The sequence below is a fragment of the Vipera berus genome (assembly GCF_964194415.1).
Source record: "Vipera berus genome assembly, chromosome: 3".
In the NCBI taxonomy this organism is placed as follows: Eukaryota; Metazoa; Chordata; class Lepidosauria; order Squamata; family Viperidae; genus Vipera; species Vipera berus.
This window is the reverse complement of record NC_138204.1, coordinates 62,608,165-62,634,155: the sequence shown is the minus strand read 5'-3', so window position 1 is coordinate 62,634,155 and position 25,991 is coordinate 62,608,165. Positions and strand designations below refer to the sequence as shown.

Genomic DNA, 25,991 nt, shown 5'->3' with positions numbered 1-25,991 from the left:
TAACTGAGATAATACAAAATGTGGCACCCAAGCAAAATGGAACCTGATATTAAACATTAATGTTAACTATTTTCAGGCTTCAGTCAGTCAGTCAGTGATAGATATTTATATCATCAAACAATGGAAGCTAGCCCAAAGCAAAGGTAAGGCATAGTAGGAAACATGGGCTGATCTTCAACTGGTAACATGATCTTAGACTGATCATTTGCCCAAACGAATAGGGAAGGGCAAAGGAGAAGGGACTCCTCTATATTCAATTGCCCCATGTTTTGTCTTTGGCCAGCTCCCAAATGTTTATTGTTTACCTATGGTTTATATATTTTTTCATATATTATAAGGCAAGAAGTCTTACCTTAGAAATTCTTAGTGGTTGCAGGCTTAGGGAAATGTCAGATTACATCCTCATTATTATTGCCACTTTGCTTTTTGATATTTTACAAGTTTGCTTATTTTCACAACCTTATAAGGCAGTTCTTTTACTTTCTTCTACTACAAGGACCTCATGTTGTGTGTATATGAGCCTTCAGATTGGATTCCTTGTTATAGCCATAAAGGTCTTCTGCTGATTGATTTTTGTCCATGGGTTGGTTCAGGACACTTTGGTGTAGATTTATGTATCATACACTCCTATACAGTTCTCTCTAGTCCAATGACCTTTTTACATATGTTCATTTTTAGTTTTCAGCATTTTGTTAACTACTTTGTGACTACCCCAGACATTTCTACTAAATCCTCATTCATATTCTAAGTGGCTTGTGCAATTCCAAGCCTTTTGCAATGGCTAGTACACACAATTGATATTAATACATGTAAGCATATGAGCGTGGATAAATTTGGAAAATTGTCTTTATTTGAAAGCAAATTGGTATGTTTTTCAGTGAATATAGTGGGGAATCTTTACAAAGGCCTGCCTATGGTCCCGCTAGTCATCCTTCGTCATCATCGTCGGCACCTTCCTCCTCTTCTGCATTTCGTCACGTAGTGCCATCTAGACAAATAGTGGAAAGACAACCGCGAATGCTTGACTTCAGAGTGGAATACAGAGATCGAAATGTGGATGTGGTGCTTGAAGACAGTTCTACAGTTGGTAAGAAACTACTGAGTTAAAAAAAAAAACAAAAAAACAAGACCCAAACTTGGTACCAAATTTAATTGTAATACAAAATACATGTAAGAGCTGAAATTGGCAGAGTTAAGGCCAGGGAGAACTGATTTGTAAAGACGCAACAGGTGCATTCCAATCTCAAGCTTGGGAAAAGCAGGGCCAAAACGTCCATTGACTTGAAAGGGCAGGAGGAAAAGTTTTAAAGTTTTACCCTGAGGCTGATCTCGGTGTGTTCTGTAGCACCCAGGGGTTTGTATACATGACTCATTTATTTTCTGCAAGGAAACACTTTATCTAGCTTTCTGTTGGGGGTGGTGATGGTTTTTATGCTTTTCATTCTTTTTAGTGCTTTATTACTGTCTGTGAGCTGCCCAGGGTTACGTTAAAAGGATGGGCAGTTATATAAATCTGTTAAATAAATGAATCGCTCTGAAGCCTTTTCTTTTTGTTATCTGATTTCTGAAAGAGTAGAGATTTATAGCTATAAGTGAACTGAAGTCTGATGTGTTTCTTTGAAGGGTAGGGTAGGGTAGGGAAGAGACATATAAAAACAGCACTGGTAAAGTTAGTGTTAGTGTTAGTCTTGGGGAAACAAGGACTGGCGAAAAACATGGTTGGGTTCTTTAAGTATTTGAATTAATAATTGTATGACGGGCCAAAATATGATCAAAGATACCAGAACCCATGTTAATACACTGTATAATATCTCTGTTGTACCAAGTTAGAATCACAGAGCTTGTATGCTTTTGAATTCAGCTTAAAGATTACAAAATGTTGTGCTTGATGCCAGAATTAAGAGAAATATCACTGTGACAGAAAAAAAAAGGAATTCTGCCCTCATTATAAAGTCATCTTGGAGTCATTGATTTATAAAATGCAGTGATTTCTTTTATGCTGTAAACTGTACCATTACAATTTTCAGATACGGTATTTGTTGTGCTGGAATTAGTGATATGTATTGCAGCAACTAATTTTCCTATCTACTAATCCCATATTATATATTATTTTGCTCCCTTGAGCAAAGAAAGAAGATGAAACTTTATTGCAATGGTACCTTGGTACCCAGGTATCCAGCTGCTTTGAAACTCATCAAATTTGGTACTCAATGTATTTTGATGTGAAAATTTTGTCCCGGTACTCATCATTTGTTTGGTACTCTAGAACTTGTCATTGTTGGCTGCCTTGTGACTCACTTATATTATTTCTTATGGGAAAAAATTGTTTGATATGCATTGTTTTTGGTACTCATTGTGCCTCCCAGAACCAATTAATAATGAGTACCAAGGTACCACTGTATTTGTTTAAAACAGTTTTGCCCACTCGATATGATTACTGATGTCAAACAAATGTTTCTTTTGAAAATAAGTATTTGTTTAGTTTATTTATATTTCACATTTGTGAAGCACCCATCTGTCTCAAAGAGGGACTTTGGATGGTGTATTTAGTTTAAAAATTCAATATAAAAATCATAGGCATATTGTGTCAAGTGTTTGTCCAGAAGGCTTTAAAAAAAGTTTGTAATATATAATCAAAGAGCGCCACCTAGTGGCAAATATATGTTTTATTTGCTAAGCAGGTACTTGTTTGGCTATTCATTTCATATCCATTTTTATGCTCAATTCTTCACTAGGTTGTGTCTTGTTTTGAGATTGGCTGAAATCCAAGTTTTCAGTCTCGTTTTTCTTTTTGCACAACTCTAAACGAGAAAATGATACAAATGTTTTTAAGATCACTTCAGCTAATAGATTAATAAAATGCTCATTTTTAATCAGGCAAGGGACTTTTATATTTTGAGAGAATTTTTTTATACAAGTTGATGATTTAGTTTCTAGAAGTAGCAGGATTTAAGAGACATTTGTGTTGACATGAATGAGAGGGTGAAATATGATGCCTTTTGAAGTATATGTATCATGTCAACAAAGTATGCATTTTTCTTTCTAAAAAAAGTTTTTCCAGGGAACTATATGGAAATATTGGTATCTATAGAGATTTTGCTCATAACTCTGTATTTATCTGAAGTAGTTTTCCATATGTGCAAATATAGTATGAATATATATATATATATATTCAGATGACTTGACAAATATTATATATATATATATATATATATATATATATATATATATATATATATATATATATATATATATATATATATATATATATATATATATATATATATATATATATATATATATATATATATATATATATATATATATATATATATATATATATATATATATATATATGGATCCTTGGTTTTTCGGGTTTTTCCCCGCGTAGAACTAAAGGTGTGGGCGCAACGTTTCGACGGAGTCCCATCCGTCATCATCAGGCTTTAGCTTCCTTCTTCTGGGAGAAGCATGTGGCTGTTAGTTCCTCTTTTTTAAACTGCCAGAGGGGGTGTGTTCTGTGGAGGTGTGCTCTGATTGGGTAGGGGACCAAGTGTGTTCTGATTGGGTGGGAGTGTGTTTTGAATGGTGGGTGTGTTCTGATTGGGTGGGGGGGTGTTCTGAGTGGATGGGCTGGTCTCAGCTGCCAGCTCCAGAACTGAGCTGGTGAGTTGTGCTGCTTTTGTTCGGCTTCGTGTTTGTGGTGGTGCCATGTTTTTATAGTGGGTGTCAGTTTGCTTATTGTGTGGTTTGGAGGGGTTTAAAGTGGCTGATGTTGCAGCTGTAGTTAGGTTTCTGTTTTGTGGTTGTGTGTCTTTATCGTTGTGGGTTCGGATTTGCTTTTTGAATGGTTGTGTGGTGGTGATGTCATGTGATGTTATCATGAGTTTGGGTCTGGTATCATTCTTGGTGGTTGGGCCTCGTCTGTCAATCAAGGCGGGTTTCCAAATGGCTGGTAGACGAGAGGTATCATCTCGTGTATTCTGGAGCTGGCAGCTGAGACCAGCCCATCCACCCAGAACACCCCCCCCCACCCAATCAGAACACACCCACCATTCAAAACACACTCCCACCCAATCAGAACACACTTGGTCCCCTACCCAATCAGAGCACACCTCCACAGAACACACCCCCTCTGGCAGTTTAAAAAAGAGGAACTAACAGCCACATGCTTCTCCCAGAAGAAGGAAGCTAAAGCCTGATGATGACGGATGGGACTCCGTCGAAACGTTGCGCCCACACCTTTAGTTCTACGCGGGGAAAAACCCGAAAAACCAAGGATCCACATACTGGCACCCGCGAAAACCTCAGAAAACATATATATATATATATATATATATGTATGTATATATGTATGTATGTATGTATATGTATATGTATGTGTATATCTATATATCTATATATCTATATCTATATCTGTATATCTATGTCTATATCTATATATATGAACATTAGTCACAGTATCTCTGGGGTTAAGCAGGTTATATTTATTTATTTATTTAGAAAATTTATATTGCCACCTACTCTCACATGGCGACACAAGACGGCTTACAGGATATAAAAACACAATATAAAAGAAATGAAAATAATAAAAAAATAACCACACCACCCTGGCAACAACATACATTCATATCAGCCACGTCTTCAGGGCCTTCTGAAAGAGTGTCAGAGTCGGGATCAGTCTAATTTCCAGAGGGATGATTTTCCAGAGGGAGGGAGCCACCATGGAGAAGGCCGGGGCCCCCAACATTCCTTGCCTCCCCTCTGATTTAGAGACAAGGAATGTTGATTTAAATGAGATAAGAGTAAAAAAAACCCCACCAGACTGTATCTGTTTTGATTTCCTAAGTTCCACTTTTTACTAAACTAAGGCCATACTTTCATTAGTGTTTCAACAGTACTTTAAACCCTTCCATTTGTCTCTTGCTCAGGGTCAATTCACACATTATATAGAAGCAATGCTGGGTTTGCCATCAACTATGCATGCAATAGGGACGCGGTGGCTCAGTGGGTTAGGACTCTGAGCTTGTCGATCAGAAGGTCGGCAGTTTGGCGGGTCGAATCCCAAGTGCCGCGTAACAGAGTGAGCGCCTGTTACTCGTCCCAGCTTCTGCCAACCTAGCAGTTCGAAAGCACGTAAAAATGCAAGTAGAAAAATAGGGACCACTCCGGTGGGAAGGTAACAGCGTTCCGTGCGCCTTTGGCGTCCAGTCATGCCGGCCACATGACCACGGAGACATCCTCGGACAAGCACTGGCTCTTCGGCTTTGAAACGGAGATGAGCACCGGCCCCTAGAGTCGGAAACGGTTAGCACGCATGTGCGGGGGAACCTTTACCTTTTTTATGCATGCAATGAAACTGCTGCTAGGCATCATATTAACCTATTTTTAAAAGCTTTTTTTATAATAACTATTTGATATATTCAAGCCTGTCCTTTTAATAGCAAATTTAACATCTTCAGTTCACATTCTTGCAAAAGCAGCTTTGGGTTATGTGCATAAATGTTTCAGAGTCAGATGTTAACGTCTTTCCCCCCCCTAGTGATGCAATTGCATAAAATGCCCACCAGATGGAAGGAACATATATCATATGAATAGAGAAATAATTAAAATCATCCAGAACTAGGATGACATCGGCTTTGGAACACCAGACTAATGTTTTGCATTTGATCATTACTATATTCGCTATTAAGCAACACTTATACAATGTTGCTCAGTGGAATAGTTCAGTGCTTGAAAGGGCTTTGAATAAAATAACAAGTTGTCTGTGGAGCTTAGAATCAAAACAGTAATTTTGATCTGGAAAAGAAATACAAAGTTTTTTAAGGAAAGAATCCTACTCTAATTTAGTCTTTAGCTCTGTTAACAACAATCACAACAGTTAATTAACATTCTCTGTGAGTGATATTGAGGGCCACATTTTAGTGATGGAACAGAATGCATTTATGTAAAAGAGCCAAGAGTTAGTCATCACATATCTTCTTCAAACCTTTGAAGTAGCAACCATGGGAAAGAAGAAATGCCATTGTAGAATATGCCAAGCTGAAAAAGCATTTGGTAGCTGTTAGCTAAGATGGCAAATGAGTAGTGACATTATGTGTAAATTTTAAACATTTCAAACAATTTAGAAAGGTTTTTAGAGCCAAAAGCATATATCATTAAAAGCAAAATTCTACTGCAAATTATATATCCTAAACATATCAAAAGATCCATTTGTTTAATTTAGAAATGAAATCTGAATTCCTTTAATCCATTTTATATAAGGTGGGAAAAACAATATCAAAATTCAATAGCATTTCAAATAAAACCTATTATTATTTTGCGTTTTTCTCTTTTAGATACTGAACATTTTTCAGTGTTTCATTTTTAATGCTACTATATATGAGTTTATGAGTTTATACTTAAACATATGTTTAAAATACCTTGATTGAATAATGCTTGTAATTCTTAGATATTATTTTGCCTATGCTTTATAAAGATAAATCAGAAAAAGCAGAAATGTTTTTTGATGATTCTCCTTTGTGTTTTTTTCCAGGAGAGATCAAACATATTTTAGAAAATGAGCTTCAGATTCCTGCATCAAAAATGTTGCTAAAGGGCTGGAAGACTGGAGATGTAGATGACAGTGTAAGTTTTTATATTTTGCCAATTAGTGCTGATATGTCAGGAATGACTAAAATATTCTGGATTTAATGGCATAGTTGCTTGTACAAGGAAGGCACAATATTTACAATATTTATGAAGGATAGCATTTAACTTGGACAATTGTTAACTTGGACAATATGCAGGACAGTATATTCTATTCCTTCAGTGTAAGTTTTCTCTTTTAATATTCTGTATCTGAAGATTCCCAATAAGAATGACATGGCGCCCCCAGGTGGTCACACAGAGGAGATATACAGTAGTCCCTGACTTACAACCACAATTGAGCCCAAAATTTATGTTGCTGTGAGAAATTTGTTAAGTGAGTTAAGTGCCCCATTTTATGACCTTTCTTGCCACAGTTAATAAGTGAATCATTGCAGTTGTTAAGTTAATAGCATTGTTGTTAAGCGAATCTGGTTTATCCGTTGACTTTGCTGGTTAAAAGGTCACAAAAGATAATCACATGATCCCGGGACTCTGCAACTCTCATAAATGCGAGTCAGCTGCCAAGCATCTAAATTTTGATCACGTGACCTTGAAATGCTGCAATGTGAAAAATAGTCATAAGTTACTTTTTTCAGTGATGTAACTTTGAATGGTTACTAAATGAACTGTTGTAAGTTGAGGACTACCTTCACAGTGTGTCAAAATAGAGAATTCCCCACCTCCACCCCAGTGGAGATGGATAGAAATCATGTAAAACCTTGTTCATGGGGCCATGGCATGATATGTCATCTGTAACTCTCTGCTCTTAGAGTTTAAGGGAAGGTAGACTCTGTGTGCTTGTGTGTGTGTGTGTGTGTGTATATACATACATACATCTATATGAAGCCGCTGGGCGAGCTCATTCGTGGTTTCGGGGTGGGGTATCATCAGTACGCTGATGATACCCAACTTTTTCTCTCTACCCCGAACCAACCCAGTGATGCCCTCGACGTGATGTCCCGTTGCCTAGAGGCGGTCCAGGTTTCGATGGGGAGAAACAGGCTTCGACTCAATCCCGCCAAGACTGAGTAGCTGTGCATACCGGCATCTCGGATGAACCAGTTTTGTCCATCTTTAATTATGGGGGGTGAGGTGTTACCCCCCGTTGATAGGGCTCGCAACCTGGGCGTCCTCCTGGATTCACGGCTCACTTTGGAAGATCATATAGGAGCCGTGACCAGGGGGGCTTTTGCCCAGGTTCGCCTGGTGCGCCAGTTGCGGCCCTATCTGGACCGAGATGCCCTACGTACAGGCACTCATGCGCTCGTGACCTCTCGGTTAGACTACTGCAATGCTCTCTACATGGGGCTGCCCTTGAGGACCACTCGGAGGCTTCAGCTGGTGCAGAATGTGGCCGCGCGAGTTGTGATGGGAGTTTCCCGCGAGCCGCATTGGCTTCCGGTTGCCCTCCGGGTGAGATTCAAGGTGCTGGTGATGACCTATATAGCCCTAAATGGCATGGGTCCGGGTTATCTTAGGGAGCACCTGCTGCCAGCATCAATCTCCCATCGTCCTGTGCGCTCCCACAGGGAGGGCCTCCTTAGGGTGCCGCCGGTAAGTGAGTGCCGGCGGGTTATCCCTAGGGGGAGGGCGTTCTCTGTGGGCGCGCCTGCCCTGTGGAACGACCTGTCTGTGGAACTCCGGACCGCCCCCGACGTTCGTTCGTTTCGCCAGGACCTAAAAACCTGGTTGTTTGATTTAGCTGGCCTGGACTGAGGGGTTTTAAATTTTTAAATTTTAAATTAAATTTTAAATTTGGGCTAACGTTATTTAATTCTCTTTTAATTTTAACTGTATTCTAACTTTTGTACTGTTTTAACTGTTTTTAACTTCGCCCTGTAAACCGCCCTGAGTCCTTCAGGAATAGGGCGGTATAGAAATCTAATAAATAAATAAATAAATAAATATATACAGTATATATATAATTCTGATAGCAGAATGATAGGAAACAGCTTATAGGCAACAGTTCTTTTCAGTTGTCCTCTTACAACTTTCTTTAGTTACTGTTCCAAGTAGCAATAAAAAGATTTCTCTATCTCATTATAAATACCTTTCATTTACCCCATTGTTTATATGATATTCCTTTATTTATTAATAGTACATAAGCTGCCACCACCTCAACGACTTTGGGTTGTGTATGACATGAAACAAAAGTAATAATTATATCCAAATCAGTATTAAAACAAGATGAACCACAAAAGAAAAAACAACAATAAAGCCTATGATAAAATCCAAGATGGGTATTCATAATCTGCCATCTGGAACTGAAAGCACATTAACTAGCTATTAATCAGCTGTTTATGAATGGTAGCATAGTGGGGGCTGCATATATTTCTGTGGGAAGAATATTAAAGAAATAGGACAGAAGTCATCAAAACCAGCTGGATCCAACAATGGTTTCCTCAAGAAAGGGCATATAAGCATCTCATTCAAAGCAGGAACCATCGCCCTCTCCTTCAAAGAAACATTCATATAACCTTCTCGATCCACCCATTGGTGTCCCATCTAGCTGCCTGAAATAGTCAGGAAGACATGGATCCAGGGCACAGGTGGCAGGGAACTCTTTCCACTTCCTTGGGTTCTGCAAGCTACAAAGAAGCCCAGGTCATATCACAAGACAGAACCTTCTTTATCATCGTAGGCTTTGCCCAACTGAGATCCATTCAGAAGTAATTGAGTCACAACAGCCATGAGATGGCATTCCGCCCATCTCCTGAATGGCATTTCCCAACTATATTCTAAACTGAAACATGCCTTTTTGGCACTTTGTATGTAACCGAGTGTTCCTGAGTGATTTTCTGATAATCCCACCTTTCCTCTGAAGAAAAGCCGGGGTTTTATAGCATGCCCGTTTTTTTAAAGAAGCATTAAGTAACATTGAGGGTAACATAGTCCTCAGGTACCTAAGGTGACAGTTTCCCATTGAGTGAACAGAGTAGGTGAGTTTGCATGGTCATCTGCAGACGTGGCAAATGGCAAAATTGGTCTTGCAGTGGAAACTGCACACCTTTAGTTTGTGCATTGTGACACTGTATGGAAGTTCATAAAGGGTGACCTTGTGTCACAGTACATATTTTGTGTTTTTGATCAAATCTGAACGTTGCAGAAGCCCTTGAGGTTTCAGAGGGGTAACATTCATGTAGAGCTTTACAAATCAAGCCAAAAATCTGGAAAATTATGGGTATCTCTCAATTTACAACTAATCATTTAATGATCACTCAAAATTACAGTGGCCTCAGAAAGGGTGCTTTTGCTGAAGATTTTAGCTCCGTTCCTGCAACTCAGCAAAGGATTTCCCCATCCTGTGGACACAGGGGACGGGAAATCTTTTTTGGGCTGCAGGAATGGAGCTAAAACATTCTGGATTTTAACTCTGTTCCTGCAGCCCAACAAAGGATTTCCTGCCATGGTCTCTCTCCGGGCCTTCCTAACTCCCCCTTCCCTCTCTTTGAGCCAATGCTGCCCCATCCAGTACTATAGATGGGAAGGCCCCAGATCCAGAAAGCCAAAGCCACTTGGTTTTTACCAGGAGTTATGGTATACAAGAAAATTTTTGAAGGATGAGGGGAAGACATGCTTCCTAGGAAATGATCAGACAAGAGAGGAGGGAGCCTCTATTGTAGTGGATTAACAGACAGAGACATAATTTTAGGAAGGTCTTGCTCTAATTAATCTGATGGTTAAACGTGGTGGTGGGAGAGTTGTACCTTCAGACTTGCAAGATGTTCTCCCCCACTCCCAGAGGTGAGGCAGACCCCCAGTTTCCTGGCCTTCCGAAAAGGAGTTAAAACACGTCTCTGCAGCTTTGCCTGGGGGAGCTCAAAGAAGCACACAGCTGTGGGGCTGGTTTGGCCACGAAAGCCCGCCCCCCCTTCGCCGTTTTAATTAACAGGTCTTAATTATTCTTGTCTCCTTCTAAAAATTCAATTGTGAAATTTTAATTCCAATGTCTTAATGTTTTATATACTGTTTTTAGATTTTGATGTTTTTTTTGTACACTGCCCAGAGTTCCTGTTTGAGGAGATGGGCAGTTCAGAAATGTGAAAAACAAACAAATAAGATTCTATTAATGTAGCCTCACAATAAACTAGAATTAGCTCACCTAGCCGTGTTTCCTGTCTGGTTTACTTGGAAGGGTTGATACTAAGATTCTGTTGATGACAGTTGTTCCCCATCCAGATACTCAAGCCTCCAGGCCTTAAGACAGATCAACAGCATCACTTAGATGCTGGTATCAAAGACCAGAATGAATCATTGTGAATATTTTTATATTACAAGGGCCATCCAATCTCACCAAAACATACATAATATGCCTAATATGTACAAGATGTGTTTGGGCTTTCTCTACTGAAAAAGAAGGCAGTGGACATCAGTTCTCCTAGGTTAAAAAGCCTGGCGTGCTACTTTTTCATATTGTAGAAACATCATGATTCACTGAAGATTAAACATGTACAATATTAATTAGCTTCATGACTGTAAGAATTTTCGCTAGAAAGAAGGGCTGCTGTGTTTCTTCAGAAATTAATATGGATATTAGCGATAGAAGAAAGCTTGTTGATTTCTTTCATAATAGAAGAAAGCTTGTTGACTGGCAGCAGTTTAAATTGTACCTTATGTGTTACATGCAGTTATATTGCAATGAAACCCACTAAGGGCCAGACTGAATAAAATGCTTAAATATTACCAATCATTACTCCCAATGGGATTTTTTTATGGAAGAAAGATTTTCATCAGGAGAATAATAAGGTTCCTGTTGTGCTTGTTATTAATTGTTCCTTGTGTTTTTTTAACTCATAGAATTGTGGCTGCTAGTGACATGTATAATTTTACATCAGTTTGGCTTTAAGTTTCAGATACAGACACCAAATAGAAACATTTTGACACTTCTAAATTCTAAATATTTTTTTTTCTGCAGACTATTCTAAAAACTCTACACTTGCCCAAAAACAACAACCTGTACGTCCTAACACCAGACTTGCCACCACCGTCTTCATCAAGTTTGCCAGGGTAAGTCACAAATAAATTTGAATGTAACCTAAAGGATTCATGTCAATAGTATATTTGAGAGTATCCAAACTCTCTACATTTTAGTAGCTTTAATCATTTGTTCCAGGAGGAACTAATATTTGGATGGTATAAATTGATGGAGAGGTAGTTGCTGGTAGAGATGATAACCGTGCTTTATAACAGGAGATTTATTAAATAATTGTATGATCTCTTCCAGCTCTTTTCGTGCTGCATTTTCTAAACTTTTTTGGGCTAAGGATTCCTATCTTGTTTTACAAATAAAATAAAGAGCATGAACCATGCAGAAATGATTGCACCTTCCAGGTTATTTCAACAGAACCAGCAGTTTTTTCTAGTTATATTTTGCTTTCATAACTTCTCCAATTACATTTGACAAAGCAGGATTATTGAAATTTGCAATAAGAAAAATCCTTGTTTTAGAAAATTTGTGGTACAAGATGAAATACAGTTTTGAGTAAATTGCAGTGCAGTTGTACTATATTTACACTGAAAACATACATTGCTGGCATTTGGATTAAAAGGCTACCACTAGAAACTCTGTGTGAAAGTCAACTTTAAAAATACAATCTGGAACACTGGAAATTGTTAAGAAGAAATTCTTCATAGAAAGTAATAGATGTGAGTTTTCCATTTAAAAAGAAATCCATAGGACTTGAGTGATTAAGAACGTTTAATGAATTTTAAGGTCACATGAAATGAAGTCTGTGCATGCAGCCTGTTCTCATTTGTATGAAGGACAGAGAATTGTGAGAATTTTGAAGCTAAATTGGAAAGAAGTGTGCATGCAAAGCAAAGAAAGACAACTTGATTAGATGGCCTAAACCAGGGGTAGGCAACCTTGGCTCAGCTATGCTGAGTCAGGAATTCTGGGAGTTGAAGTCCATGAGTCATAAAAGAGCCAAGGTTGCCTACCCCTGGCCTAAACTAAAGACAGCATAACATTTACTCAAACTGTAACATTATTCGGCCTACTGATCAATTGTTTTAGCAATATACCATGGCACAAAACTTACTGTTTTCAAATTCAAGGTAAAGTGAAAGCAAGGGATTTAAAATACTTTTTTTTTGCATGTGATCCTGACTGAATTATCATATCAGCAGTTTGACAAGGCGAATATGTGGCAGTTGTAGACTTTGATGTGGTCATTTACATGCATTTTGGTTGATGCTGTTATTTTTTGATAAATTAACTTTCTTTACTGGTTTTTCCTGCATTCAGTTCTACATTTTAATAAATGCTCAGATACTCTAAATTAAACATTGGTAGTATCCCAAGATTGCATGCAGGAGGGATTTTTTTTAAATCATTCTTGAACAATTGTATGTCCTGATGGATAATGAGCTACTTTCAAAATTGAAAAGAACTGCTTTTGAAATGAAAACATAGTTTTACATATTGTAGAGGTTAGGGGATCCCAGCAGTTGAGAAAATACAGAATTTGGGTTTATTTCACCTTAGGTGGGATAAACTTACATAAATCTAGGTCAGTTCTTCTAAATTTATATATTAATTTATCAAATTTAGAAAACCACCCATCTCACAAGAGAAGTGACTATGAATTAGTCCCTCTGAATAGTTTAGCATTCAGGATAAAAAGTAAACAAAAGCTTTCTGAGTGATTGCTGTTTTAAACTAATTTGCTATTGCTTGCTGCATTAGCTACAACAAACATTACATTTACATAGTGACTTCATATTTTGTTTTAGTGTAAATAAACTGTAATTACAGCAAATTTGGATGACTATTGACATGAGCTTGTATAAATCTGAATGTTTGCAGTATAAATGTTAATTATTATGTTTCATGATATTTTGTTAAAATGTAGATGTTTGGTAAGAAAAATGAATTGATATGATGAATAATGATATTTTTCAACTGAAATTCACAAAGAGGCTCTCTGTGGGATTAAACTGGAATAATAATGTAGTATATAGTAATTGCCTTAGATTAAAATCCATTGAACTCAAGAGAATTCTCTCTCTCTCTCTCTCTCTCTCTCTCTCTCTCTCTCTCTCTCTCTCTCTCTCTCTCTCTCTCTCTCTCTCTCTCTCTCTCTCTCACACACACACACACACACACACAATTGTATTGCACTAAATATTAATTTAAGAAATAGCTAGATAATAGCTAGATAAAATACTTTTATTTGAGAAGCCAGCTGTGACTTCCAGTAGAATTGGATAGGAAAGAAACTGTTTTCATCATATGTAGCTCTTTGTGCTATTTTTCATACAATTTCAGAGGGATTCTTAATAAACAGCTTTTTTAGGGAGAAAAGATAGGGTACCAGGTTTGCTAATTGTGCTAAATTATTATTATAAGAGATGATGGAAAAGATACTTTCATATAGAGAGGAAAGAAGGAAACAATTCTTCTACTCTTTTAATTCTCCAAAGGTCAAGATGATTTCATATGGAATTCAATGTTTTTTTTAAAGTAAGCTGCAGAGAAACATATTGAAATAATCACTTCACAGTTTCACAGCAATTGTGCTAGATTCTCTATTTCTTACCCACAAAGATAATTACATACAATATGAACACATAGAGGAAGGAGCGTTTTAATAGAAGAGTAAGCTTTGGTTTTGGATAAGAACGTAAGTTAGATCTAAATTCCTAGTGACATCAATAGATGCACAGCTAAATATTTTCCATTATTTTGGGTGTGGGTGGGAATGAGCTTGAAAAAAACTAGTTACAGAAGCTAAAATTCTGCAGCTCAAAATATGGTTTTGTTGCTAAATTTCAGCTCAATATCTGAAGATTTTGAATGGTTGTAAAATGCAAGTAGAAAGATCAGAAAATATATTTTTATTGGAGCAGAGGTGATGAAGGAAATAATTATTCTTTCTCATTTTTCTATGGATACTATTTATATAAGAAAATCCATGTATGTGAGCTGTATTTATATAATTAATACTATATTTGTTCTGGCCCTTAACGTACCTTTTTCAGAAAGTCTGTTGGCATTAATTAGCTGTTTGAGAAATTGAATGTTGAATGTTGTTTGTATCAAGCTATGTTTCATTTAGGGATGTTTTAGATTTCTGACATCTTTAGTACCTTATTTTTGTTTAAAAAAACTATCCTGCAAAGTTAACATATGTAAGTTTAAACTTGAGACATATAATAGAGCAAGTAAAACAATTGATTCCAATGATTGGAACAAATAGTATTCTTCTGTATGATTTTGAACAATTAGTTATTTCACAATTAGCAGTTCTGATAGTGAAAAAAGATAGGAAAGATATATGTACTTTGCACATATAGTTATTTCCCATGTCCCATATAAAGAAGATTTTTCCAGTGCTCTGTGCATGGTTCCCAACCCCATGTTTAAAACTATGCAGAAAAACTAAACGTGAGATTTAGTCCTGAAGATAATACATGGAATAGTTTGCATGTGAGACCTACTTGCCCAACCGAAAAAATCTTAACTGAAATTAGCTTCAGTAAGTTTCAGTACAATACTTGTTAATAGCTGTGTTTTCAAATGTTTAGTACTTCATTAGAAACAAGTGGCTAAAATAAGTTATTTAATAAATAAAATTTTACTGAAAGTGTTTCTTGATGTATAATTGCACGTGTGTGCGCGCGCACGTGTGTGTGTAGTGCAACCGTGTGTGTGTGTATCTATCTGTTTCAACACTAGTATATGTATCCATTGTCAGCTGTGATTATTCTCAAGATTATACATGCTAAAAATGTTCTAAATACTTGAATTTAATATTCAGTGAACTCTGGTTAAGAAGTATCTGATTTAATGAGTTGTTTTATTGGAGTCATATTAATATTTCATTGGACAATGTACTTCTAATGTAGAGGAAAGGATCTGCAAAGAGGAGTGGGACAAAATCCCTCCTGAGATGTGTACAAACCTGGTAGCCAACTACAAGAAATGTCTGACCTCTGTGATTGCCAACAAGGGTTTTGCACCAAGTACTAAGTCATGTTTTGCGAAGGGGTCAAACACATATTTCACTCATTAAGATGCAAATCAGTTTGTAACTTTATTGAAATGAGTTTTTCTGGCTTTTTTTTGTTGTTATTCTGTCTCTCACTGTTAAAATAAACCTACCATTATAATTATAGATTGATCATTTTTTGTCAGTGGGCAAACATACAAAATCGGCAAGGGATCAAATAATTTTTCCCTTCACTGTAATAGTGCATCATTCTTTGCCAGAAGAATGGAAATAACAGTTTATTAGAATCTGAGCAAAATGGCTCCCTGTAATCTTGACTGATTTTCTCTTCCATAACTTGAAAGAACTGTGGAAAGTAATTTCGCAATAGTGTAAAGGATCAGAGTTGTGTTGAAAGTATAGTTGGATGTATGTGCTTTAAAACTTGATATTCTAAGCACAGCTTTGGAATCTTTGGTGTTTTCTCAGCTTGGTTATTTTCTGGCAGACATTTCATCACCATACTACGTAACATTATCATACTAGAAGGGAGTATAGTTGACCTTTTTTTAATACATTAGTGGCTTTCCCTATCACTTCTGTTCTATCAGTAACAACAGTTTTCCCAGATGGTACAGGGGGAGGGGGAAGGAAACATTGTCTATGTAAAATACACACATGATTTTTGTCTTTTTGTTCCCACTTAGCCCCTTCTTCTGTAGGTTGAGGGATCTCTGGAACAGCATGGAATTTAATGTGGTATGCTGAACTGATAAATTTAGATGAGTAATTCTGAACCTTCTGAGAGAACTGAAATACTTTCCACTCATTGGGGCTTTCTGATGTCTATTATTTTATTAGTCTGTATTTACCAAGATTAATAAATAGTTCAAACAAAGGACTGTTGATGTAATTATTTCTAACATTTATCCAAATCAAGAACGTTCAAGAATTGACTTATCCTCCTGTTTTTGGTATCATTTATGTTATCAAAAGTTGACATCTGTGGCTGTAATGTCCATAATTAGAAAGAAAGGAATGAATGTTCCTACTATTTCTGAGAACTGAGATTTCCTCCCCCCCCATCATTTCTGATTTCTCCCAGATTACGTTGGAAAGATGAACAGTTGGTTGTAAACCTGAGACTGGGAGGTGAAATTGAGTCAAATTCACTTGGTGTTTTCCTGAGATAATCAGTGAATCCTAGAATTTTCCACATGTCTTACTGGCAACTTAATTGGACAGCAGTTATGAACATTTACCCTGCTTAGCTGAAAAGCATAGCTGTCATGTGCATACACAAACCTGGCATATAAATACGTAATTATCTGTGTATTTGTAAACAGTGTAAGCATCACCAAAGCTTTTACTTTGAGCTTAATTTTACAGCCTAGAGGTCTCTTAAGATGCGAGTGTGTTGTATGTAAGACAGATAGACGTTGAGTGTGCCTACGGTATTGCAATAATTGCAGTAAGAGCTGTGTTGTGAAAATTGCAGAGTTGAAATATAGCCTCAGATACCAACTACCTTAGAAGGAGTTAACAGGTCAGCTCCCTTGGTCATTCTCCAGTTGCTTCCTTGCCTTTAGGAGCAAAAAAGAAAAACGATAACATTGTGCCTGGACCTGTCTCTGCAGAGTTTTTAAGGTTACTCCTGGGGTTTTACAGCTAAATGTAAAGCAAGTTAGAACATGTTCGGCTCCTGATATTCTTGTTTTTCTTTCAACCCTTTCAGTGCCCTGCAGGAATCATTAAATCAAAACTTCATGCTGATCGTCACCCATCGAGAAGTCCAGCGGGAGTACAACCTCAACTTCTCAGGAAGCAGTACCATCCAGGAGGTGAGCTCTTGTCTCGCAGCTGAAGAATAAATGTCGCTCATTATAACTAGTGTCAGCTTTGTTAAAGAGGGCTTATGTATGCAGGCTGCATACTTCCTTTCATGTTTCATTATTAGGTTTTTAGCTTTTAATTAAGTGGATGATGAAAGATTACTGTAGGTACATCAGATGGTGTAACCGACATATCACATTTGCATTAGTTCTACCCCAAAGTGGTTGTGTGTTTGTGAGCATGCTGCCTTACAGTGGTGAAAAGCTTCACCAGAGGTGAGTTAGGGCTATCGGATAGGGCTCCTTCTTCCTTTATTTAAAATTGTACACAGTTTTCTTACATACTTAGGTATTTCTTGCATCAACTGCATTGCTACTTATCATAACCTTGATTAGGAATGGGACTGCAGAAGAATGATTTCTGTTTAAAAACAATTTCACTGTCATTCTGTAAAACAACCACCAAGGGGTGATGTTGCAAAGAAGAGTTCCTTGCTAATTTGTCCTGAAAAGACAGAAGCGCTTCCTAAAGTAGTAAATTGCCTTTAACTAAAAATTCAATATTGTCATAACCTTGTTGTATATCAAAAATTGAGCAATCAGATTTTTGAAGTATTTTTTTTGCTTACTAATTCCAACCTATTTATATACATGAGGATTCCAATTGCGAGTGTTCCTTTTGAATCTTTTTTTCCCTTTCATTATTGTATGAAAGATCTCCCCTCCTCATTTAACACAGTCGCTGGCATCTCAAGAAGCCAGTCCCTGTGTGAAATGGTCTGCATTATGATCACTTTTTTTAATACTATCAATTCTTATATTTATGTTGTTACGGTATTAGCAGTATGCTTCGTTCATGGGAGTTGCTGCTGGAATGGGATAGCTAAAGGGATTATATGGTTTGGACATTAGCCTCTTTTCATTTGTTTTTATTTGAATTCATTTTAGTAGCAATGATATTAAATCAATATAACGCCTCCTTTGCATAATTTTTTGACTCTTACTAAGATTACCATGAAGAATATGAACCTATTGGTTAAAATATAGTTTTGTATCTTATGTAGTTCTTTGTAGAAAAATCATTATATATGTACATGCATGCATGCATGCATGCATGCATACATACATCTTGAAGCCCCCCAACAACCTATATATTATAACATATATATGTATATGTACCTATGTATGTGTGTGTATAAGTGTGTGTGTGTGTGTATATATATATATATATATCTCCAGTTAATTGCAACATATAAACAGTAAACAATTACAGCTGCTATATATATATATATATATCTCCAGTTAATTGCAACATATAAACAGTAAACAATTACAGCTGCTTGTGATGTGGTTACAAATGTTTACTGCAATTGTTTTGCAAAAAATACGAAAATTTCAAATTTTGATGAAAATCAAATCCGTTATATATCGAATAGACATGATTGCCCTATTTATGCAAGGCCCATAAAATTGTCTCCCATTCCTAAATATAAAATGAAATTACTCAGCCTTCAAGCTTTGAACTAGAATCTTATCCACTTTCAATAAATAGATGTTGTTGTTGTTGTTGTTGTTGTTATTATTATTATTATTATTATTATTATTATTATTATTATTATTATTATTATTATTAATTGGATTTATATACCGCCCCTCTCCGAAGGGACTCGGGGCGGTGTACAGGGAAATTAAAACACTATAAATAACACATAAGGTATAAAAATTAAAACAGAATTAAATCAAAGCCCTAAACAATACACAGTTTAAAATTAAAATTTTTAAAAATTAAAACTAAAACCCCAATCCCTCAGTCCAGGCCAGCAAGTTCAAATAGCCAGGTCTTCATGTCACGGCAAAACGAGTGAAGGTTGGGAGCCATCCGGAGCTCAACCGGAAGCTGATTCCAGAGGGCAGGCGCGCCCACAGAGAATGCTCTCCCCCTGGGGGTCGCCAGTTGACATTCCCTGACCGACGGCACCCTGAGGAGGCCCTCTCTGTGGGAGCGCACAGGACGATGGGAGGTTAACGCCGGCAAAAGGTGCTCCCATAAATTAATTTCAGGGGCAACAGTTCTGGATTGACTTGGTAGTGCTGATAGGTTTTGCTTTATTACAAATTTTGCGAGACAGCATGGCTGAATTGCATTTCTGTACTTTTGCTCATTAGTTAAAGCTAATTTAATCTTTCGACTGAAGTGTTAAACTGACCACATACAAACACTCAGTTTCTGAAGTTAGTTCTAAATTTTCTTCTTTTATTCAATTTTTTTTTAAATTAGGAAGTTATATGTACTCCCATCAGTAGCAATTTAATTTTATGTGCAATTTTCACTTATCAACCACCAGAGGGCAGGAAGGTCTATTCAATTATTTTTCCAAAATGCTAGCCAGTATTTTCAAATTAGCTTCCTGTGTCTTAACAAAAAGAAGTATAATGGCTGAGTTATTGTTTGATATGCAGATAATTGGCATATTGTGTGAAAGGAGACTTAATTTCATCCTTTAAAATTAAACAGTGAGATTTTAAAAGATATAAAATATTCATTAATGCTCAGTGATTATAAAGCAGTGGCATATATTTATTTTACCTTTATTACTGTTTCGATGGGAAATACAGCAAATACTTTGCAAATCGAGTTAGCCATACTGACAAGTTGAAATGTTTAAGCAGCATTAGCGCAATCTACTTGCACCTGATAGACTATGCAGAAAGATTCAAAATGTCTGCATCAATTATTAAAAGAAACACTTAATATTCCAGAAATGTTTCAGGTCTTACCACAACTATTGGATATAACTATCTCTCTGGCTCTTTGATTTAGGCTATTGTATTGCTGCAGTGCTGGCAAACAGTACTAATAAACATTTTTTTTCTTGCCTTTTCCAAACAAAATAGTGTTATAAACATTTTGCGATGAACAAGTGAAAGATCTTTTAGCTGAGTTAATACGAATAACATTATTTTGCTGGTTTCAAGTCAATTACTAAAGAAATATGCATTGAAAAGGTACTAAAATGAAGACAGGTATCAAAATAAGAATAGCAAGTTGAGAAAGAAATTAGTGAATATTGTTAGGAATTGCTTTTTCTTGCAATTTGGCCTATGGAGGTATAAGCAGAAAGGCAGTGACCATATTGTTTTCAAATAATGGATGCTTTTGTGTTTGGGAAATCCCTCAAGTTTAGTACAGTACAGATTTGTAATTCAAAATTGAATCCACATATTATGTTCATGTCATCCTATATTCTTTCTCACCTTCCCCCACGCAGCAGCCAGATTTAAGATAGACTGAACTTGAACTGTTTTTTCTGGTGTTAGTTTTTATTATCTTTTCTTCCACTGGTATAACAAGATTTAAAACATAACTCACACTCATAAAACCAAGTAATGAATGCAGGTTATCATCCCCTTTTGTGAACCTTTCTAAAATGGAATTTAAATGGGTTGAAGAACATAAAAGTGATTAACTAAACTTTAATTCTGTTGGGTACATCAGAGATTAAATTGTATCACAGATCTATTCTGTTATATCAGTGACTAAGGATCGAATAATTTATCAAGGACAATTTGGTTTCTTTAAAAAAATTAGTTTAAATTCTACAATTCTGCAGTGATGAATTTTTAAAACATGAATACGTAAGTTTGTAAAATGGGACTTCAGAACAGTTTTAATGAGATTTGATTTTAAAACACTTAAAAGATTATTCAAAACAGTTCTTTTAACACCACCATTCCCAAACTTGCTATGTGAGGCGTTAAATTATTTCCCTTGGACATAGAAAATATTGCTATAATCTACTATTATTAACATATTTGAACAGACACGTCTAGTTTCTTTGATTCTATTGCAACCTTTAAATTATGGTGTTGCAGAAATAAAGCCAATTTCCCTGCCATTAGAATAAAAAGCTGGTGACTTTGATATACAGCCTTATCACTTATGTCAACCTTTGCGCAAAAGATAAGATATCACATCTGCGATGTGGCAATGAATGCTATGCTTAACATGATTTAACTGCAGCTAAATGATTTGTTTTAACATAGATATTCCACAGTGATTTGTAGAGATTTTTTAATAGCAGTAAAAGAAAAAGAAGTGGCTCTAAAATCAACCAGACAATCCCAAAAGCATGTTTTATAAAGATGTTTTGATTGAAATTGAATTGGTACATTTTTACTCAGACTTTTTGAAAATCTAAGAAGTAAAGGACCAGGGAGACTGTATAAGACATATTGAGCTTGAAATTGGCAGCTTCCTTTAAGATTATTACTAATGTAGTCTGCAGCTCCAGAAAGCGTTAAATGAATATAAAATATAAAATAAAGCATCCTCCACTCAAGTGCCTCCATTCATGTGAGTAGAACTTCATGTACGGGCACAAGCGCCTGCCACTCACTAAGTGGAGCTTCCCATGCGTGCGCTTGCTTGCCACTTACGCCAATGGAGCTTCATGCACACGCTTGCCCATCACTAGCAGGACCCGGTTTGAAACAGACTGTGGCCCAGTAGTGGGCTACAGCCCAGGGGTTGGGGACCCCTGATCTCCATGGTCTTCCTTTCTCTGTTATTGCTGTTATATTGGTGGTTGTATGTTTTTCAGTTTTTTAAAATTGTTTTTTTGTTCGGATATTGTAATTGTTGTGAGCCACTAAAAGTCACTGAGATGAGATGAGCAGTTACAATGAATGAACAAATGAATGAATTTAGCACAGTAGTCCTACGGTGAGTGGATATTTACTTTATGACGGGCATAATTAATTGAATATCAGTGCCCAAGATATGAAAAAATTGTGTTTTGTCAAACTAGCTAATTTCTAAAAATATATTTGTCAACTCTACAATGAACCTGGCTGCAAGCTAATGGCTATTTCAGCTGGGAATGAAGAGATATACAATGGGATCTCCGGAGAGTGTCTGAGTAGGGACCAGTTGCTATTGACTCAGAGCTTGGTTTTTAATTTTGGACAATCAAGAGAGCATTTTATACTGGAATGGGACAACTCACCATGGCCAACTCACCGTGGACAAACTACCGTGGCCAACCCACTCACTTCAGCATACTGTCAAAACCTTTTGTTAAAACAAGGTAAAAAGTTAATTTTACCACTTTTTAATCAGCCTTAGGGGATGTGAATGTGTAGCTGAAGAAGTCTCTTTTCAATAAAATATTGAATTATTCTATTATGGTTTTGCTTATAGTTTTCAGCTGAGATATTTATATTGAAAATTAAAAGAGTCTATTTTTGTATGCATTTTGTTGTATATATTATAGTACTATAATCCAATATAAGACATGTTGAGTTCAGTTATGCTAAATTGCTTTGAGATTCTAGAAACAGCATGGCTGGAGATTATTTCGTGGCTGTTTGTAGAATCACCTGTCTTCAGTGGTTTCTGCTTGTCTAGTAAGATTGGGCAATGTGGCGCTGTCAATACTTTCTGTCAAGCAATGTCATCCAGTGGGACCCTTCTCTGTCCTCTGGAATAGCATGTCCCAGAGATCTGTATATCTTCCATCCTAGAAGAGTTCCACAAATATGCCTTGGTAAGGCCACACCTGGAATACTGCATCCAGTTTTGGTCACCACGATGTAAAAAAGATGCTGAGACTCTAGAAAGAGTTCAGAGAAGAGCAACAAAGATGATTGGGGGACTGGAGGCTAAAACATATAGGGAACGGTTGCTGGAATTGGGTATGTGTAGCTTAATGAAGAGAAGGGTGAGGGGTGACATGATAGCAGTGTTCCAATATCTCAGGGGCTGCCACAAAGAAGAGGGAGTCAAGCTATTCTCCAAAGCGTCTGAAAGCAGGACAAGAAGCAACGGATGGAAACTAGTCAAGGAGAGAAGCTACCTAGAACTAAGGAGAAACTTCCTGACAGAACAATTAACCAGTGGAACAACCTGCCTCCAGAAGTGGTGAATGCTCCAACACTGGAAGTTTTTAAGAAGAGACTGGCCAGCCACTTGTCTGAAATGGTATAAGGTTTCCTGCCTGAGCAGGGGGTTGGACTAGATGACCTCCAAGGTCCCTTCCAACTTATTATTATTATTGTTATTATTTTTAAATGGCTATGCTCCCAAGCCTGGTGTTAAGGTGGTTACTGAGCCTCTGGCAGATTGTTTTTTATGTATTGTGTGTTTTGTCTAGGGACACGTGGTTTTCTTTTTAATTATTTTCCTTTTTTAAAATTATGTAAGCCACCCAGAGTCATTTTGTAGTTGGGCAGCCTTCTAAATCTACATCAAAGTCCAAAACATCTTTATGAAACTAGTTTGAGGAAGGCTATTTTAAATATACTAGATGTGACCTTGACTAGAGTTGAGAAGCAGCAAGTCCTTGGTAATGAGAAGAACAAGCTTAACACTCCTAGAGAAACCAGGCATTGCTCCCCAATGAAGGCTTGGTAACTGCCAGATAATGATAATGACCATCTGGAGAGATTGACATCACTGAATCCCTTAGGCCTCTATTTTTTCCCAGGGGACCATGAAGAATACAAGCAACTTTGGGTGATTCCATGATAGGATTTGAATAACATTTCTGCTTCAAAGATTGGTGACCTGGTACTTGGCACCTTTTCTAGACAAATCTAAATTGTAGGAATTATGAAATCCTTTTGGAGAAACTGTGATCATAATAACAAGGTCAGCATTTGACATGGAAAATCAATAGTTTTGTACTGATTAGGCAGATTTAAGATTTAATGTGGAAGCCTGAACAAGATGTTGGGCAGCATGACATAACCATGTCTAGCAAATGATTGGACATTATTATGTCATGCTGTCTAATACCTTGCTCAGGCTTTCACACCTGATTCTTTAAAAGAATTTGCTTCTATGGTGATAGGAGAGTCCCAAAGCAATAATATAATCTTAAAATAATAATGATTTTTTTTCTGCTGAGTACATTTTCTGACCCCCAACAAAATCTTCATAGCAGACCACAGGTTGAAAACTTATTGCAGCAATTGTGTTATCCAACACATAGTTAAAAGCCAGAACTGTCTTTCCTAGAGTTCTAGAAAGCTTTGAAAACCCAGCTTTGATCCCAAGCCTAGGGTTGATATTGTTATTTGCTTAATAGCCTGTTTCGTTTTGTGGAATTCGTTATTACAGCATTTTAGTTTGGGCTGCCTGTTGATTTAATACTTTTAGTTTTTTATGTTCTTTTTTTAGTTTTTTGGGCCACCCAAAATCCACTAGAATTGAGTGGCCAATAAATTTAAATTAAAAATGTAACAATTTTAAACAATGTTCTTTAGTGTAAAATCTATAATATCAAATTGGCCTCTTTAGCCTTTCAGCTAGAATCTGGAGATTGTATATTTATATTTTGGGGGTTAATATGGAAAACTGCTTTGGCAAATTCTGTATCAGTTGTTTAAAGGGAAGGCAGTCACCCTTTCAGTATTAATATAATTAAGGGCTACAGTCATGCTTAAAAGTTTGTGAACAGTTTTGAATTTTCAACAGTATTGCATAAATATGACCTAAAGCATGATCTGTTCTCCATATAAGTCCTAAAACTTGATAAAGCATTTTTAATTAAACAAATGAGTAAAAACCATTTGTGGCAAAAGTTGGTAAACCTCTGGGATTATAAATTCATTTGAAAGAGAAATTAATATCCTGTATTTCAATCAATGGGATGATAATCAGATGGTGAGTGCGGGAAGCCTTGCCTTATTTGAAGAACAGAATTTGGGGTATTCATTTTCAAAATTTGATCTTCAAAAGACAGGTATGTGGAAGGGTGTCATGATGTGAACAAAGGAGATTTCTGAGGGCCTCCAACAACATTTGTTGATGTTTACCAGGCTAAATTATGTATTTCAAAAGTGTTTGGATTCCAGCAGTCCACTGTCAGGCAGATTATATACAAATGCAGGCAATTCATCCCACCTCCCCCTCCATCTAGCTCCCGCCCTCCCCATTTTTTTAATTGGGCTCTGTATTTAGCTTGTGTAGTATTTTATTTATGCTTTTTTATCTTTGAACAGTTTTTATTTTTATGAGTGTAAGCTGCCCAGAGTTACCCTAAGGTAAGATGGGTGACCAATAAACTTTCTTTCCTTCTTTCTTTCTTTCTTTCTTTCTTTCTTTCTTTCTTTCTTTCTTTCTTTCTTTCTTTCTTTCTTTCTTTCTTTCTTTCTTTCTTTCTTTCTTTCTTTCTTTCTTTCTTTCTTTCTTTCTTTCTTTCTTTCTTTCTTTCTTTCTTTCTTTCTTTCTTTCTTTCTTTCTTTCTTTCTTTCTTTCTTTCTTTCTTTCTTTCTTTCTTTCTTTCTTTTCCAACACCATTGTTACCCTTCTCAGGAGTACCAGTGATCACACCAAGAGCAAGGAGTGCAAGGAATGTAATACTCCAGGAGGTCTCCGAAAAGCATCTAAGGAACTAGAGGCTTTATTTCACTAGTGAATGTTCATGAGACCACCATCAGGAGTACACTAACACCAGTGGTGTGCAGGGCAGGGTGGCAAGAAGAAAACTACTACTCTCCAAAACAATTTTTTTTGCCTTTCTACAATTGGCAGATGAGATCAAACTAAAATTTTTTTGGCTTGTATGAGAAGCATTGCATTTGACAAAAGACA

At 36.6% G+C, this 25,991-nt stretch overlaps 1 protein-coding gene across 2 annotated transcripts in view; it reads left to right on the top strand.

The window, feature by feature from the left end:
* The window catches only part of FAF1 (Fas associated factor 1), a 201,143-nt gene that overhangs the window by 37,181 nt on the left and 137,971 nt on the right, over positions 1-25,991 (top strand). For both annotated transcript variants that reach the window (XM_081323426.1, XM_081323427.1), the window contains exons 4-7: positions 879-1,087; positions 6,536-6,627; positions 11,546-11,637; positions 17,299-17,404. In XM_081323426.1, the coding sequence (XP_081179552.1) occupies positions 879-1,087; positions 6,536-6,627; positions 11,546-11,637; positions 17,299-17,404 (499 nt within the window). The remainder of the gene's footprint in view (positions 1-878; positions 1,088-6,535; positions 6,628-11,545; positions 11,638-17,298; positions 17,405-25,991) is intronic.